The sequence below is a fragment of the Tetrao urogallus genome, assembly GCF_951394365.1.
Source record: "Tetrao urogallus genome assembly, chromosome: 7".
NCBI classification, from domain to species: domain Eukaryota; kingdom Metazoa; phylum Chordata; class Aves; order Galliformes; family Phasianidae; genus Tetrao; species Tetrao urogallus.
In genome coordinates this window covers 9,829,663-9,847,006 of record NC_136820.1, presented here as the reverse complement: position 1 = coordinate 9,847,006, position 17,344 = coordinate 9,829,663, and the positions used below count along the sequence as shown (strand labels likewise).

General features: G+C 45.8%; 1 protein-coding gene across 1 annotated transcript; it reads left to right on the top strand.

The window, feature by feature from the left end:
* Positions 1–55: 55 nt before the first annotated feature.
* On the top strand, positions 56–17,274 carry BFSP2 (beaded filament structural protein 2; the record flags this gene model as incomplete). The annotated part of the gene is made up of 7 exons (XM_079538479.1): positions 56–502; positions 6,298–6,380; positions 7,572–7,728; positions 9,047–9,208; positions 11,646–11,777; positions 12,551–12,771; positions 16,725–17,274. 7 exons carry the CDS (start codon positions 56–58, stop codon positions 17,272–17,274), a joined length of 1,752 nt encoding a protein of 583 aa, XP_079394605.1.
* Between the last annotated feature and the right edge of the window lie 70 nt (positions 17,275–17,344).

The window sequence follows — 17,344 nt, the reverse complement described above, 5'->3', positions numbered from 1 at the left end:
ATCCCTCCCGCCAGTGCGGGGCTGGCGGCGGGGCTGAGCAGGCCACAGCGGCACCATGCCCTTGCCCAGGCGCCGGTCGTCCTTCCTGGGGCAGCAAGCCCCTTCCTCTGCCACCGAGAGCGTGGGGGGCCCGGGGCGCCGGGTGAGCGTGGGCAGCCTGTCGCGGCCGCCCGGCGTCTACGTGGGTGCCGTGCCCACCGGAGGAGTGAGCAGCTTGGGCACCCGCGTGTCCCGCCGAGCGCTGGGCATCAGCAGCGTCTTCCTGCAAGGCCTGCGCAGCTCCTGCTCCGCCGTGCCCCTGGCCACGGGGCTGGAGAAGGGCAGGGGGCTCTCCTACGAGAGCCTGAACGGCTGCCTGGTGGAGTACATTGAGAAGGTGCGGGCCCTCGAGCAGGTCAACCAGGAGCTGGAAGAGCACATCCGAGTCTACCTGGACAAGAAGTCCTCCAGCGTGGGCAGCTGGGGCGCGCTGCGGGAGAGCTGGGAGGCCGTGTACCACCAGGTGAGCGCAGGGCTGGGGAGGAGCGCGGCATAACCTGGTGCGTGCAGCCAACACGGAGGGTGTTAAGTCTGTCCTCGTGATAATTACAGCCTTATCGTTTCGCAGCGTGCCGTGGAAAATGCTTATTAAGGAGGAGAATTGCCTGAGGCATCCTGTGCATGGGAGTGATTGAAATGCACCCTGAAGTGCCATACTCTGCTCTCGTGGAAATGGGCGATTTCTTTAATATTTTTCTTCCTTAGCTGTGGTTATTAAGCTGAGCATCAAAATTATTAAAAGGAAACGGCTAGGACCGAATTAGCTTATCCATCATCGTGATATCATTACAAGCCTGTTGGTTGTGTTGGCGGTTTTTTTATTAATTAGCAATTCAGATTTTTACTTTATTCCCTTGTTTGCTTTATCACGTTTTCCAAAAGCTCTATTTATTGAAAAATAATCATTACATGACTGCAAATGAACAACTCCATCCCCTTGCTTCCCATTGTGGCCATCCCCTGCTCCCGCGTCCCCACAGGGCAGAGGCTGTGCAGTCCTGGGAAGCTCTAAAGAGAAGCACTGCCTGGGGGTGCCAAGCTCACATTGATGCCGTGGACCAGCAACAAGCCCCAAAGGATCACATCCTCCTGATTCCTTTTGCTGGGAGTAAAGGAGCTGGAAGCAGTCGGGCTCTGCTTGCCGGTGTCCTGCTGCAGGGAGAATGAGGCTCTGCTTCCTTCCTTCAGTGCTCCTTGAAGGTTGCAGCTCTTTGGCTCTCCAGCCCATAGTCTTGCCACTCGTAACCCCTGATGTCTTACAACAGTCTTAGAGGGGGCAATTCTTTTAGGACCCTGTTGGATAGTCTTCAGGAGGCCTGAAAGGCAGCTTCACTTTCCACAAGAACTTCTGTGCTGTGCCACAGGTGTATACAACACAGAGTTGTACCTCTGGCTCAGGAAAGAGGGTGTGTTGTTAGTGTGCTGCACTTTTAGGGCAGGGCTGCACCCAGAATGCCTTAAATGCCGCCTGAACCCCATGTGCAATGGGATAACCAATTCTATGCAGCATAAACCTCAACCACCTTCACATTCAGCTGTGAGGTGGGTTTGTTAGCTTTTAACCTTGTGTGCAGGCAACATTACAGGTTTTACAGGGTACACATCAATCTCCCCAGCCTCTATGCAGCTGCTACTTTTCCCAAGGCAGCGCAACAAAAGGCCACTCTTGCTACTTTCATGCTTTTCTCTTTTGGGCTCTGAAAACAGGCCCAGCCGTGAGAGGCTGCCCAAAAGCATTGCAACGTCAGTGCTTGGCACCTGAGCAGCAGCACGTGGATCATGAGCCGTTAGTCTGGCCTAGCTTTGAACTGGAATGTGTTGGAGACAATGGTCTGACAGAAACCATTCATTTCAGCATGTAGAAGGAAAGATTAAGCCAGGGTCTCCTAAAGTTTTCCTGTGAAGGCATCATGTGCAAAATTAAAAGCCCAAATGATTTTCTTTTATATGAATAATCAACACATGAGACTCGTTATCACACCTGAGGCCATGGACTCAGCAGCATTCAGAAAGTCATCAGGCATTGGTAAGAACAGCAGAACTATGCAAAGCTATTAAAAAAGCATAGCTAAGAATTCGGAAGGTGTGGTAAATTGTGCAGTCCCAAACTTGGACAGGTCTCTGCTAAAATGAGAAACTGCCAGCCACCAGGGCTAAGTTTGGCCTGTAAGTGCCATCACACATCAGCAAGGACGCAGTCTGCATGCTCGAAGCACACGGTTTTTCTTGCTGCCAGACATAACCCCGTGAACGTGGGTGTCGGTGCAGCCTGGTGAATCAGTAGCTTCTATTCAAATGATATCTTTGCTAAAAGTTCAAGTTGTGTTTTCACACCCACAAGGTGAAGTTAAAGAAAACGGTTGAGGCATTCTAATTGTTTCGTATCACAAATATTCAGTGTTAACTTGAGCTGGAAAAACACACTTTCAGAAGGTGCATGTGCATCACAGATCCAAATGCAGAAAAACAACATGGGGCTTAAAGGAGCTTTTATTATTTGTATTTGAGCTCTAAGTTGCCATCCTGGCAGAGAGCAAAGCCTGCAGCAGCCCCATGAGGCAGCACAGTCCTGCTTTGGGCTTTGCGAATGGAGCCAGCAGGGCCCTCCCATGGTCTGCAGACACAAGCAAGGCTGTTTCCTAAAGTGCTGCATTGCATCTTTTCCTATGTGTGTCAGCAGAGTGACTGCAAATCAGTCTCACATAATGCTATGTGTTTGGATCTAGTTGTTGATTAGGAGATCTACATCAAAGGGGAGAGCCGCTAGATGGGAGTCTTACACCTCCTCTTTTTAAGCCAGTAAAAGGGCTCATGTAAATTAGAATTTCTCATGAAACTTGGTTTATGGAGTAATAATCCTCCAGGTTCACTGCTGCATTTAAATGGTACACAGCTCACTTCTGCTGATTATAGTGGTGATTGCCATCTTCCGAATCCTTTTTTCATACCGCTTTTATTTCTGTGGCACCGTTCAGGTTTGTACCACGATGCAAAGCCCTGAAGTTACCACCAGGCATCTGGTGCCAGCAGCAAGTCTGTGAGAGGTTTTTACTGCCTGCTGGAGGGGGTCAGCTGTGACCAACAGGTTATCCCAAGTGCTTCAGCAAAACCACAGGATTACTATTACAAAGCACCTGGAAGAAACATTTTGCCTCCGCATAGAGGCAGAAACACAGGCAGTGGAAAATTAGCAGCTCTTTCCTGCTCCTGCTACCATTGCAGACCATGAGCCATTTTGTACTGAACTCAACTTCTCCAGTTGTGATTAACATCTCTCTGCACCGTACATATTTGCAGGCAAAATGTTCCCGCTTTCCTCAAAGGCTTTCATTTTCCATAGACATTTGGTCAGATACTGCAACTGTGTGGGCTCACAGCTGGAGGCAAATTGACTTGTTTTGGCAGGTCAGGGCAAATCACAGGGCAGCATTTATTTACACTGAGTAGAGTGAGGGAAAAAATATCAGCTTCATCCATTCATGTATGAGTGGCAGCAGGAGAACAAAATGCAGTAATTTCTATAGAAACAAAGGGGGAAAAAAAAAAAAGATTCCAGGATTAAATTTTCTAAAACTGAGGAAAGAAGATTCAGTGGTGCATGGGTCAACCATGCTGCTGCCACGTGGCCTTTTCTCCATCCTGCAAGGGGAAAAAAGGGACACAACAGCATTGCCCCAAAGGCTTTGGGAGGTGCAGCCAGGCTCCACCCCTTCCATCACACAGCTGAATTGCCTTCACCTGTGCTCCTGTGGCTCACTCAGTGCTCGCCTCAGGTGGTCAATCAGAGGCTTAGGCCGTGATTCAGCAGCCCCATACACTGAGCCATCGCTGTGTGCTGGAGAGCACGAAAGGGTCTTGTGGCTGGTCTGGCTGCTATGCTACAAGGCATGCTCTCTGCCCACACCTGTAACTTTTGTAACATCTCTGACTTCTGTACATTACTCTGTGCTTTGAAGGTTTCTCAGACCTAAACTGAGGCTTATCTTGGCCCTTGGTGACATTTGTGGAATTCAGCCCCTCTGTCTAGATATTACTTTCATGACACGTGTAGGAACTTGCAGCTTTTTATATGGTCCAGTCCTCTAGCATATTATTTGGAACTGGCCAAGAAATCCCAGTGTTACAAAAGAAAAACTGTCAGCTCAACACGTAATGGCACAAGTTCTGTTTCCTCTGGAAGCCAGGCTAAGCTAAAGCTGGTAGGAATGGGCCTCCAGCCATGGCCACTGTATGGGAACTGTTGTGTCACAGCCTGAAGCACTGATTGCTCACCTGAGGCGAGCACTGAGTCAGCCATGGAGCACAGGTGAAGGAGATTCAGCTGTGTGATGGAAGGGATGGAGCCTGGCTGCACCTCTCTTAGACCTCACTTAAGGGCTGACTGCCATAGGGAAGGGTTTCTTTCTGGAGATTGCTCCCTTTGGAGTTTTTTCTGCAAGCCTAGGACACGGGTGAGCATTTTCATTTATTTTTGATTATCTCTTTCCACCATGATAATCCTAATTACATGACCTGTGGAATACCAATCTAACCATGTTGCTCTGCTGATTGTATATTTATTGATTGTACAGTCATCTTTTCCTGTTGCTTGTAACAGCAGATGGGAAGTAAGCAAGTTGTTACTTTTACTCCAGTACCTCCTCAGATTTAAAAAATGTAGAGTGCTACTAACTTCCAAACCTCCACTAAGACCATCTCAATGTAGGGAATAAGATAATCATATTCCCCAGCTCTCTCCTACTCTATGAGCTTGTAAGAATTTATGGCAGCAGGCCACTTTTTGTAATGACTGATGTTAATTATCACATCACATGCCAAGGTTTCGGCATTGCATATCCCCCTCCACCCCCTTCACTGAGCAGCAGGCTGTGGAGGAGGTAGGAGGATCGCACTGCAGCACAGATCCCACTGGCAGTACTTGGGGTGACTTGTCTGAACGCAGCCTTGATGCCCCATATTCCACAGTGTGTTTCGCCTTGGGAGAACAGGACAGAACACTTCAAGGGATTTGCAATCCCATACGGCTGCAGACTTAATTATCTAAAGTAAGATTTCTACATATAGGGTTTTCCTGGCTCACTTAAGAATCTGCTCCTATTCCTGTGGTGGTTTGGTTTCAACCACAAATCTCTGTACGTATCTCCTGGAACAGACCAAAGAGATGTTTGTTTACTCAGACCGTCGCAGCCCTACAGGCTCCTGTAGCACCAAGCAGCCTCCCACTCTTGGTCCTTCACTACCAACCCTGTCACATGGCAGCCACTCCCTGAGGCAAGGAATTGAGATGCAGACAATGGGACTGGGTCTGTACTTGAGTGAGTTTCCAGGAAGGTCCCCAGCTTCAGCCTCATTATGGCCTCTCTGGCTTCAAGCTTGGTTCAGCTCCTCTAGAGTGCAGCAGCGGTCTCAGATGGCTGGGCCTGTGGAGCCCCTGATCTAAGTGGTTGCTGTCATCCTAATAGCAAATTGGACCTTTCTTCAGCCAGTGCATGTGATGCTCTAGGGCAGGCTGTGGCCTTTTTTATCATTTTCTATAACCCTCTTGAATCCCAACAGGGTGCTGTGTCACAAGCCTTTCAGATTTGATTGCCCCTCAAGTGCCTCCTGGGGATTAAAGCTACACCAAAGAATCCTAGCAATGATACCACAGTCTTATTTGCATAGTCTCTCCAGAGCTCTTCACATTTGCTGTAGTAATATTTGAAGACTGACTGCTTCCCAGGTCTTGTATCTACAGCAAGAGCGTATGCAATCCCATCAGAGAAGAAAAACAGTGCTCTGGGAACTGAGGACCACTCACTCAAGGCACAAGCATCAAATATTCCTTGGCTCACAGAAGATGACGACCCTGAGGAGGACTGCTGATATGGGAAGTAGAATAGGAGCTGCATAAGTGCTCCTTAAACTGTATCTAGAAACTCTAAGTGGGACTTAAATGCTGAACATACCCTGTGCAGTAATGAATGTTACCCCTTGTGACCAGCTGACAGTCAGGATGAATGTGTTTCTACAAGAAGATGAATCTTTAGGAGCAACGAACGTGTCGGTGAAAAATCACAGCCAATTTGCAGACGAACTGTGAATTGATATGTACAAAACTCATTGATTAAATTACCTGGAATGAGTCATGTGAACAGCCCCAGGCTGAAAGATTATTTTCAGAATCAGAACTGTTCATCTGCTTAAGACAGATGGGCCGTGCAGGTAGTGCCTGTGTGAGGTGCTAATTGCTTGAGCTGTGTTGTCTCTCCCTTCCAGGTGGGCGAAGCAGTCCTTGAAAACGCCCGTCTCATGCTGCACACCGAGAACATTCAGGCCTCTGCTGAAGACTTTAAGGACAGGTAAGACCTGTGGCTGCACCTGGCTGGCCTGCTTCCCTGACACTTTGCCTTGGCAAATGCTTACTCAGTGGGGTTGTAAGGCTTAGTGACTATTAGCCCACCTAATGTGGGAGGGTTGTTGTAACACAGAAAAATAACTACAATTCTAGCATGATTTTGAAATGGGTTCTGAAGATTAATATTTATTAATCTAATCATGTGTAGTGTTATTCTTTGATAAATGGGCATTGATCTCTTCCTGAGAGGCCAGTATTCATTCAGATTAGTGTTGAAACTTTACAGAGGCATGCGTTTGTGATTTTTAGTTCCAATTTGCAGTGCTGCAGCGTGGTTTTAGAACTGTTGGCTGTTCTGCTGCAGCACCTGAAACACAAACAGTGCACCACTACAAACCTTGCTGTGGAAACATCAGATAACAGAAGAGAAATAGGCTGCATTTATTTTCTTTCTCTTCACTGAGAGAAATGAATAGAGAAAGAAGATCCAAAGTAACGATAAACGACTTTTTTTAGAAGTCTTTCTGTTTGTAAAGCCTAATATTTATGTACAAGAACACGTGAAGCTCTGTAAGTATTACTCACAGGCCTGATCCTTTTACTTTTTACTCATAATGGACTTGCACATTTACAAATAGCCATTTCCCATGAGTTTTGTCATCCCTTAAACTTCTGTTTCTCCCCTCAGCTTTATTTTATTTAATCACATCAGAATGTGCATTAGTCATGTTCACAGGGTTGTCTTTTTGTTGCTTTACATCCACTAAGCTACAGACGTATTTTAAGTCGTTTAAAAAATAAAGTGTGTGTGCAGTGGAGAGAAAGAGAAACACCACACTGTTGTTGTGCTGTATGTCCTGATGACTTGAGAGTACGGCAGGGAGGAGCAGGCGGCAGCAGCTGCCACAGCACACTGAGAAACAGAAAAATCCACATGTATTCATATGGTATACAAACATCAGGCCTGGTGGAAGACAACTTGCCTCCCCATGCTTATCAGGAGTGCTGTCAGCCTGACACTGCTGCACCGCAGCAGTTCAGTGTTAACGACAAGGTACGTTGAGGCAAAGGTGAAGGTAGAGCACATCTCATGTGCCTGTCAGGGACACACAAGAGCTAATTAACAAAATGGTGTCGTTAAAAAGATGCACATTTTTCTTGCTGAGCTGTGCCTGTTTTATTTTCCTCTCTACAGGTATGAAAATGAACAGCCATTCAGAAAGGCAGTGGAAGATGAAATTAATTCCCTTTACAAAGTGATTGATGATGCTAATTTAACTAAAATGGATCTGGAGAGCCAGATAGAAAGCATGAAAGAGGAGCTAACTTTGCTGTCAAAGACTCACGAAGAAGTAAGTCCAGGCTTCGGGTGCTGCAGAGCTAATGTGTGCCTGTTTCACGTGGCTGGCATCGTGCACTGGGCAGAGCAAGCACTGGAGCACTGCACCTGCCATCTCCTGATGGGGGAAACTTCCTACTGTTCTCCTCTCTGTTAATTTACAGTGCTAACTTTTGAGGCATGATAAGGTTACACAGATGTGAGTGTCAACTCTTTCCTGTCTGATAAATATGGCACTGAACAGATGTCCATACCCCATTTTTTTGCTGGATAGGAGACAAGACGTTCACAAGGTTGGACATCTGAATGTGGAAATCCCAGAAGCAAAAGGTCAGATTCACAGCCACAGAGACGTAAAGAGAAAATGCCTGTACAGGGGACTGGCTCCAGTCCTGCTGAGCTGACACTGTCCTAACTCAATGTGGCTCAGGATGTAGCTGAGCACAATGCCCGGTTCCCAAAACTGAACCTCCCGAGCAGTGTGCTGAAGGAAGCAGCAGGAACAGGCAGCTGAGGCGGATCGCCATATTGCCCAGCTTTGCAGTACATCCCCAGTTACTCATTACGTTCACCTGCACTGTTTGCATGACTGTGGTTTATTCCCTTCAGCAAGGATTTCAGCATCTGGCCCAGATCTTCACCAATGGGGCCTCAATTAGGCAGCTGCTACTCAACTCATGTAGGAGGCAGTCAGCAGTTGTGCTGGTGGCTCTAAAGTAGAGGAGAGATTGAATTGGGATGTACTGTGGATGTGAGGCTCTGTCCTTACATTTCTTTCAGCTGATTTTTTTTTTTAGCTGATTTTTTCCAGATACAAGATTTTGGCAATACTGGTAGGCATGTGGAGGGTTGGGGTGCCAAGGGAGAGCTTCATCCTGTCCCCACTTTCATAAGCCTATGCCCAGGACTGGCTTTTTGCTGAAAGTGACCGGTGGCTTCGCTACCACTGCAAGCCACAAGAAAGATGGAGTTTCTTTTAGATAAGAAGGAAAACATGGAAAATTGGAATAGATGTGCAAGATCCCCTTTAAACTTCCATGTATTACTGCAGTGTTTATTGTGAAACAAAGTTGGTATTGATGCTCTTCTCCACCTGTACATGTGGCACAAAGAAAACAACAGCTTCCCAACAGCTCCTCTCCCTCTGCATTCAGCCAGAGCCACTGAAAAAGAAACCCTCCAGTGCACTAAATCACTAACAGTGAGGGCACCACTGGGGACCAGGTTTAATTTCTCCGTGGCACCAAAATAGCTCTTCCTCAAACTCCTCTCTGATGCTACCATTCTGTGATCCGTTTCACTTTTTCTTATGTCTGTTATTATTGTTCAAGGATGTGAAGGTATTGTACAAACAGCTTGCTGGATCTCAGCTGGAAGAACTTGATGTTCCTCTGGGAAGTGGCCTGGACAACATACTGGAAAAAATCCGAATCCATTGGGAGAGAGACATTGAAAAGAATCGTGCTGAGGCAGGTGCCCTGCTCCGTACCAAGGTAAGCACTGATGCCAGTGTCCATAAGTGACTCCAACGTCTAGAGATTCAAAGCAAACCTAAAATCTGCCCAGCACTTTGCAATAACTTCAAGGGCTGGTTTTTGGTTTTGGTGTTTTTGTTTGGAAATGGCACCGCTGGTATCACAGGTATTTGTGGGAGATTCTAAGGGCTCTGCAACATTGGCTAGGAAAAATGAACTTAATCACTTGATATCTCCTGTGGAGGATGCACCAATCATTACCCTACTTACTGGGGCCTTTCCTTCTCTGGAGAACGTACAGAGACCCATAAATCAAAAGGGCAAAATACCTCACTCTGTGCTAGTTATACAGCTACGCATTCCTCATGCATTTCTCCTTGAAATTGTTTCCTTTGGCAGCAGGGGGAAAACTGGAAATGAAAAGTGGTAATAGATATTCTCTTTGGAAGTTGTCTCCTCTCTTGATGCTGAATCTAAACCAGCTTTCTAATGCAGCTCTTCCTCTGTCACAAAGAATCACTCATTTTCCTGCCCAACTTTAGTATTTGTGCAAAACTGAAGCATTATGTTCATGATCCTGTATTTTAACAGCTATCTAATTCTGAGTTGGTAGTGACACATCAACTCATAACTACAGCTGTGCTGCAAAGATATTTAGCAAAGATGCAGTCTCATCTGTCCTTTGATACAGAGTTACTATGGGAGAGGAAGGGGGAGGTGGTGCCAAAGAGAAAAGCAAGAAATACGTTTGCAAAGACATATGCAAGTTCTGAGTGGTTGTCTACATTCAAAATGAGGAAAACAGATCGTATGACAGTGATATCTAAGATGCTAGGGAATGTACAAGAGAGTACAGGAGAGCCAACAAAGAGTTTATCCTGGAGGACCCACATTCTTCAGTGTCCCCCCTTCTCTGTTCTAATTATTCCTCTGTATGTGCAAGCTGTCAGTCGCAACTTCATTCTCTCCATTTCCTTCGTACCTCCAACCTTTCATCTGCTCACAGATACGATTTGGAGAGAAAACTGCCAGCTCAAAATGACCATTTGATCCCACAGCTGTGATTTCAATCGAGGCCACCATCAGATGCGGCAGAGAAACTGACAGGCAGGCAAAGCCTGGCCCCTCCTTACTTCACCACCTTAGTCAGATCTCTTCTTACTTCAAAGATTTGTTGCAGTTGTACTTGTTTTGATTTGCTTTTCTAATGGAAGAAAGAACCAGAGTATCAGAGATTTCTGGGAAGAACAGTTCTGGTTTTGAACAGGTTCTGGTACAACATTCTAGCTTGGGTTCTTTTTGTCCCCAGATTAAACTCAGATCATGCAGCTTTGTATCTCATCCAGATAAATACACTTTGTTACTATTTCTACAGGTAACAGGAGCTATGCTAAGTATGACCAGCGCCTTTTCCAGCCTCCCTGTGCTGCTGGGTCACACCATTTTGTCATCCAAATGGTGACAAATTTGTCTTTTCACTTTTGCAGCACTGAAAGAGGATGAGAACTCCTTAATCTCTGATCTATTATTTGCCTCACTTTTTCTTCCAGGTGGACTTGCAATTTTGGGTTGATTTTCATGGGTATTTATGCACAAAAACAGTTTATACCTAATGATGTTTTATTATTGTTATTATTTGATCTTAACATGTACAATAAAAATATGCATGATTAGAAAATCAGAAGAGAACCAAAAGGAATTTTCAAGGTAGAATGGAAGCATTATACATGGTTTAATTTCAGTGGTAATCTGGATTGGATTTGACTGAAGAATCAATTACTCTTGTTAGAGAGCCCAGAGCTACGGCCTGAAAACCTAGATCACAAAATAGCATAGAAGTATATGAAAGTGTATTTAAAAGATCATTAGAAGTATAGAAATTTTATTTTGGCTAAAGTATATTTTCCTTCAGCAATATTAGAGGCACCTGAATGTAACATATATAAAAAGTGGCAAGCAACAAGAGCATTAAATTGCGTAACTTAACTCAATTAAGAGAAATTATTTTTCTGCCTTTTGTGATATAAATTCTTCTCTGATTCATAGAATCCTATGTGAATAAACACAGTGTGAATATATCTGAAATCAAATGGGCCAAATGAAAGCACTTAACTTCTGAAAATTGTTATAGTATGGCCACAAAAAAAAGACAGGGAATAATTACAGCAATGTTTTCTTTTCATAGGCAATTTTAAACTTGCCAGTAGGAATGTTGGATAGCTTTTGTTGACATAGACAAAGTATGTATGCTTACGTGTGTAGGCCATTTTACAGTAAGTGCCTAGACACTAGTAACTAACCAAACCATAATGGATGGAATTTAATGTACAGTGATCAAACTCAAAATCAGAATTGCCACAAACTGAAAAAAAAATATTAATGGTCATGTTGGAATGTAAGGCAACTAAACCATAGTTTGAGTACACTGTAACTAGACGCCATAATCTTGCACCAGCAACAGGCTGAAGCGACAGCTGCAGTGCGAAGCCAAGAGGAAGAACTGGTAGAGGGCCTGAGAACTGAGTTCCATGAAACTGCCTGCAAAATACAGAGCTTGCAAGCCGAAACTGAGTCCTTGAGAACCTTGGTAGGTAACACTGGTTTTGAATGGTTATCTTCTGTGCGACTTCATGCTTTCTGCAGAGAGCATGCCCTCATTGTGTCTTCAGTGTCTCCACACTCAATACTAAGTTTCACTGAGATTGCTGGGCAGGTTGTATTCTGTAAGGTAGAATAGTTCAGCTGGAAGAGACTTTCAGTGACCATCTAGACCAACTGCATGACCTCTCCTGGTGTAACCAAAAGCTAAGGCATGTTATGAGGGCATTGTCCAAACGCCTTGAGCAATGACAGGCATGAGGCACCAGCCGCCTCACTCGGAAGCCTGTTCCAGTATTCAACCACCCTCACAGTAAAGACATTTTTCCTCGTGTCCAGTCTGAGCCTCCCCTGGTGGAGCTTTGTTTTCTTCCCTTCCTGCTACTGGTTCCCAGGAGCAGAGCCAGCACATCCCTCTGCTTCCCCTCCTCGTAGAGCTGCAGGGAGCAATGACCTCACCTCTTGGCCTTCTCCAGGCAATGTAATCCAAGTGCCCTTAGCCCCTCCTTACAGGACATGCCTCCCAACCCTGTCACAAGCTTTGTTGCTCTCCTCTGCCTGCTTTCAAGAGGAGCCCAGTACATTGGAACCAAACTGATTCAGCTTTTGTAATGATAATACATGTTTTTCAGACAGTTTAACAAGAGAAATTCTCAAAATATTAGATTGCCACTTAAGCACAGTCAATGAATATATTGGCCAAACCTGAAAAAAAAATTACTCTGAAGCATATTAAAACTATTTTAATATCTGGCCTTATAGAAGAGGGGTCTGGAGAATTCCCTATACGATGCCAAGCACTGGCATGAGATCGAACTGCAGAACCTGGGCTCTGTCATTTCCAAGCTGGAGGCAGAGATGGCAGAAATCAAAGCAGAAACTGAGCAGCAGCAGCGGGATCGTGAGAATCTGCTGACCAACAAGCAGCAGCTAGAGAAAGACATTGCTGCATATCACTGCCTTCTGGATGGAGAGCAAAGCAGGTACTTTCATCTGAAACACGCATGGGCACTCTGGGAAGAGAATGTGACTAGAGCAGTTCTCAGGTTTCTTAAAGCTGGGTGGTAGGTGGGTAGGTTTGGAGAAGCTGCCAAACGGGAAGAACACCCCAAATCCAGCCGTGGTGAAATTCCTGATATGTGGGACAGAACAGCTTTTCAGTAGTCACAAAAGAATGAAGTTTAAAAATACAGCAGAAGGTCCATCAGCCCCACTTCCCTGAAGGCAAAATCTGAAATTAAACAGCAGCTGCACCACCTGGGGGCTATGCCTCTGGCTGCAAACCATCCATGCTGTTGTTTCTGTTTCTTGCCTTGGGTACGTTACACCTTCCCTCCTCTTCCAGTTATACGGTCAAAACATTAAAGCTGTCTTCCTGGGAAAGTTCCCTTTCTAATCACATAAGTTGCTCCTGAAGTCTCAGAACAGAATTTGGCCTGTTCAGTGACCCTTTTTGAAGAAACGTATTTCAGATTTCTAACAGTCATCCTCAGGGAACGGCCTGTAAACTCTTTTACAGCATTGGACTGCTTGTCTGGTTGTTTTTTGTTATCTGTGTGTGTGTGTGTGTGTGTGTGTGTTTTAAGATCCTTATTCACTGTTAGTCATGGAACTTCTGAGGATCTGAATCCCAGATTTTGACTTGCTCTTCTGCTCACCTCAGGGAGAAATTTTTACTCATCCTGAAATAAAAAGTGTATCAGATTTGTTTTCTGCTGCACAGTCAGGTCCTGAGGAGATTTCACCAGCTGAACTGAACATTTAGTTCAATAACTGTCTTATTTGTAGTGATGATGAATCTTATTTTTTAACTTTCAGTTGATCATGAAACTCCCATTCTATAGAAGATCATTGCCACTCAAAGCAAAAGAAGATGTCACTGCTAAGTATGTTCTTGGAAGCTAAACGCCCATCAAAGCAGCCTGCTTTATTCAGTTTGATTCAACAATCAAAGTAGGTTGTAGCTTGAACAACTTTATTAGACCCTCTTCATGTAATTGCTTTGCTTACAGATTTCAATTTACTCATGTTGTTAAAATTATAATAAAAATAAAGAATATCAGAGTTTTTTTGTTTGACTTTTTCTTTCAGTATTTTTGTGATAGCTGAGGGGGACTACGTTAGCAGCATAGTGCCTCTACTTCCCACCAGGTCTGTTTCTTGGTTTTAGTACAAATGCATTAAGACTGGACTACTCCTGTACTATGCAACCAGCCCAAATGGCAAGTACTCTCGTGTTACAAGACCAGCAGCTCATTAGAGTGAAATGTAGTTAAAATGAAGCCCGAGCAATTCAACTGTTGCATCAACTTGATGCAATTAATTCTGCAATGCATAAGCTAGTAAGAGCGCTAATGCAAGCATCCAAACAGTACTTAGCAAATATGCTTTGACTCTAAACTAAACTTTCGGAGAAGTTGAAGGTTAAGGAGAGCAACAGCATCTCTGTTTGCAGTCTGGGTCACATCCTTTTATTGTCCGCTCTGTTGGATCAGGATTTCACAACACAGATACTTACAAAAAGAGATAAGACGGTTTATTAAGTGGACTCAAAGACTACTTAGAAATGGCATATATTAGAGAACACTGCATATAGCAGCTGTGACAGGCTGAAGGTATTTCAATTTTTAGTTGAAACATTAGCTAACAAAACTATTTCATTTTTAATGACAGTTAAGATTCAAATCCACTGCAAATCCACTACACTTGATCCATCAGTGAATAAGAGGAATCAGCACACAACTGTCAAACCTTTCCACGCATTTTTCCCCACATGTGGAAAGTCCTTCCTGGTGCAATTATTTGACAGACAATTTCTTGACTAATCTCTGGAAACAAAAAGCCCTGTGAGCATGCATTGCCTGGAAGATTTTTCTAAGACATTAAGAGATTAGCCAGCAACCCAAAAGAACGAGATGATGGCAAACCCCTTTTTTCTCTTACAGAATGTATGCTGCTCAGAGCAGTGATAAAACCTTCTTCCACATCTGTGCAGAATTTATCAAGTTGAGAAACCATCAAGAGTAGTGGTGATGATAGATAATAGCCATAAAGAGCTGTACATGAGATGCAATGACACAGATCCTTGGATTGTTGTTAAGCAGATTTGCTGTGGCAGAGACTGAACCAGAACCCTTTTGCGAGCTGCTCTGCCCAGCAGCTGCACTTTCCTAAGAGCACCTTCTCCAATTCCCTTCGGCAGGCATCTGCCTAAGACTTACCAAGTTAATGTTCTGCATTATCTTGTGATCCGCAAATGTCAAAGCAGTCTGAGGTACTCCCACCTTCATTTCACAGGATGGAGATAATTTGGTACAGATAAGTCAGGATAAGGCAAAACACAAAATGACTGGAAGTGGAAGTTTGTTTCTAACTCTTCCCCAAGTTTTGCATCGTCACCCACAACACCCTTTGCTTTCCCTTTCTGCAGATTCTCCACATGCATAGTGATTACTGCTGCATTTCTACAACATGCAGTACTGCTTCATTCCCTGGTGTATGTAAAATGCATCAAGATGCACAGGGAACAGTGTCCTGGCAAGAAATATCATAACCACAGGACAGAGTCAAGGTGTGCAGGCATGGCAGTATGCCATGGCAAGCACACTGCGCCACACACTAACATGGGGGAGAAAAGAGACAAAGTCCTCCCTGCAAATCTGAACCTAATCAGAGGCACACAGAACACTGCATCTTTCCAAGGGTTGGTTGCACAGGTCAATGATATGTCATGCAGTAGGAACCTGTCTGCTGAGCTCATGCTCCCGTCACAGCTGCGAGGCATTCTGGATAAAGTCCTTGCATTGCAAATGTTACTTCTGCTCGTCTGTGCCTGCAAGCCATTCTTCAGCCAAATGTCCTCTACTCAAGGACTGAAGATCACCGAATTTGAGAGGAAAAGAACATCAATAATGACCTTTTTTTTTTTTTTAATGACTCTAATATATTACACTACAACAATCTCAACCATATAAGCTAATGCAACACATTTGCAGCTGACTACAAATTCTGCACATCAGCATGTTTTTGCAGTTTTGCATAAAGCTAGAGGTGGGAGGAAAATCTAGGCATAGCCGCATAACTAATGCTTCCTGTAAAGTGCCAACTCAGTCGTGTCTTTAAATCTGGATCTAAGCCTTCAGAGGCCTAAAACATTGCTCCTATTTTCCACAGTTTCCACTGAAACCATGTTAAGTCTGTTCCACATTTAACAGCTGAAATTTCTCTTGGTACTTGGCTCCTGACAGGTATTAAGTTTTTAATCCAGAGTTGGTCATTCCAGCCTTACACTATTTTGTTTGCAAGGGATAAAAGATACACAGACACTAAAAGCAGGAAAAAGGTATCAGATTCACATTCTTTAGCCTGATACTAGGGATTTCCCATAATAATGCAATGAAAACATTTTACCAGCTGCTGAAATACAAAAAGCGTATCTTAGAATCACACACAGTACTGTACTTATGGGCCATTATTAGCTTCTCTGCTACAAAAGCTGAGGGATACAACTTATCTGCTTAGTTGCACTTTGTTATCAGCACTGAGCCTGCAAGTCACGGCAGGGTGCAGTGCAGAGATAGGGGAGCTTCCCAGGCAGAAATGCAATGCAAATGCAAGGGAAGGCAAAAGACTCGAAGACTTTCCCACCTACCTGTCCTTAGCAACTTTCTACCAGCTGAGGAGGGCAATGTGAGAGACCAGGTGCTCCTATGGACACAGAGAACGAGACTTCACTGTGGAATTTGTTCTCCACTGATGCAATTGCGCCTACGGTAAAACAGAAAGCCTCACTGACCACGCAGCACTCTCAGTGTCACTGGGTGAACAACCTTCAGGAGCGCTCCTGCTGCACCGCTCAGAACTGAGCCCCCGCACCGGCACCCGGTGAGGTGCGTCTCCCCGGGGTACGAGCCCCACCTTGGCTAATTTGCCCCAGGGTTCACGAGGGACGCACTGATATCCCGGCTATCGGAGCTCCGTACGAGCACCGCTCCGCGGGCGCTGAGAGGAATGAGCCGTTATCCCGAGGCGGGAAGCGACCAACGTTCGCCGCCGCCCGCGCCCGGCACGCGCCGAGAAGCCCCAACGCGCACGCGCAACCAGAGCCCCACCCATCCCGCCGCCTGAGCCGAACGGTCCCCGGTGCGCCCGCCCTCGCCCCTTCTCGACCAATCGGCATCCGCGCCGTCACCTCCCCGCACGCCACGCATTCTAGCGTCGCGACGTCAGCGGCTCGCCCCGGAGGCTTCCGACTGGCCGGCGGGCGCTTCCTCCTCGGCCGCTCGTTGGCCGAGGGGCTTCGGCGCACGCGCAGAAGTCTCCGCCCGCCCCACGCTCTCCCGCCCGGCGGCGCGTCAGCCGGAAGACACCGCCCCCTGGATCTAGCCGCGCCCCCTCCGCTTCGTGCCGTGTCAAGCGGCGGCCACCGGCGTGGAGTGCGGCAGCCTCCTGCCGCCGCGCAACGGGCGGGCCCGGCCGGCCGCTAAGCGCTTGGGGACGCACCTGTCGGCCCGGCCGCTTCCTGCCTCCTCCCGCCGCCGTTAGGAGCGGCACCCG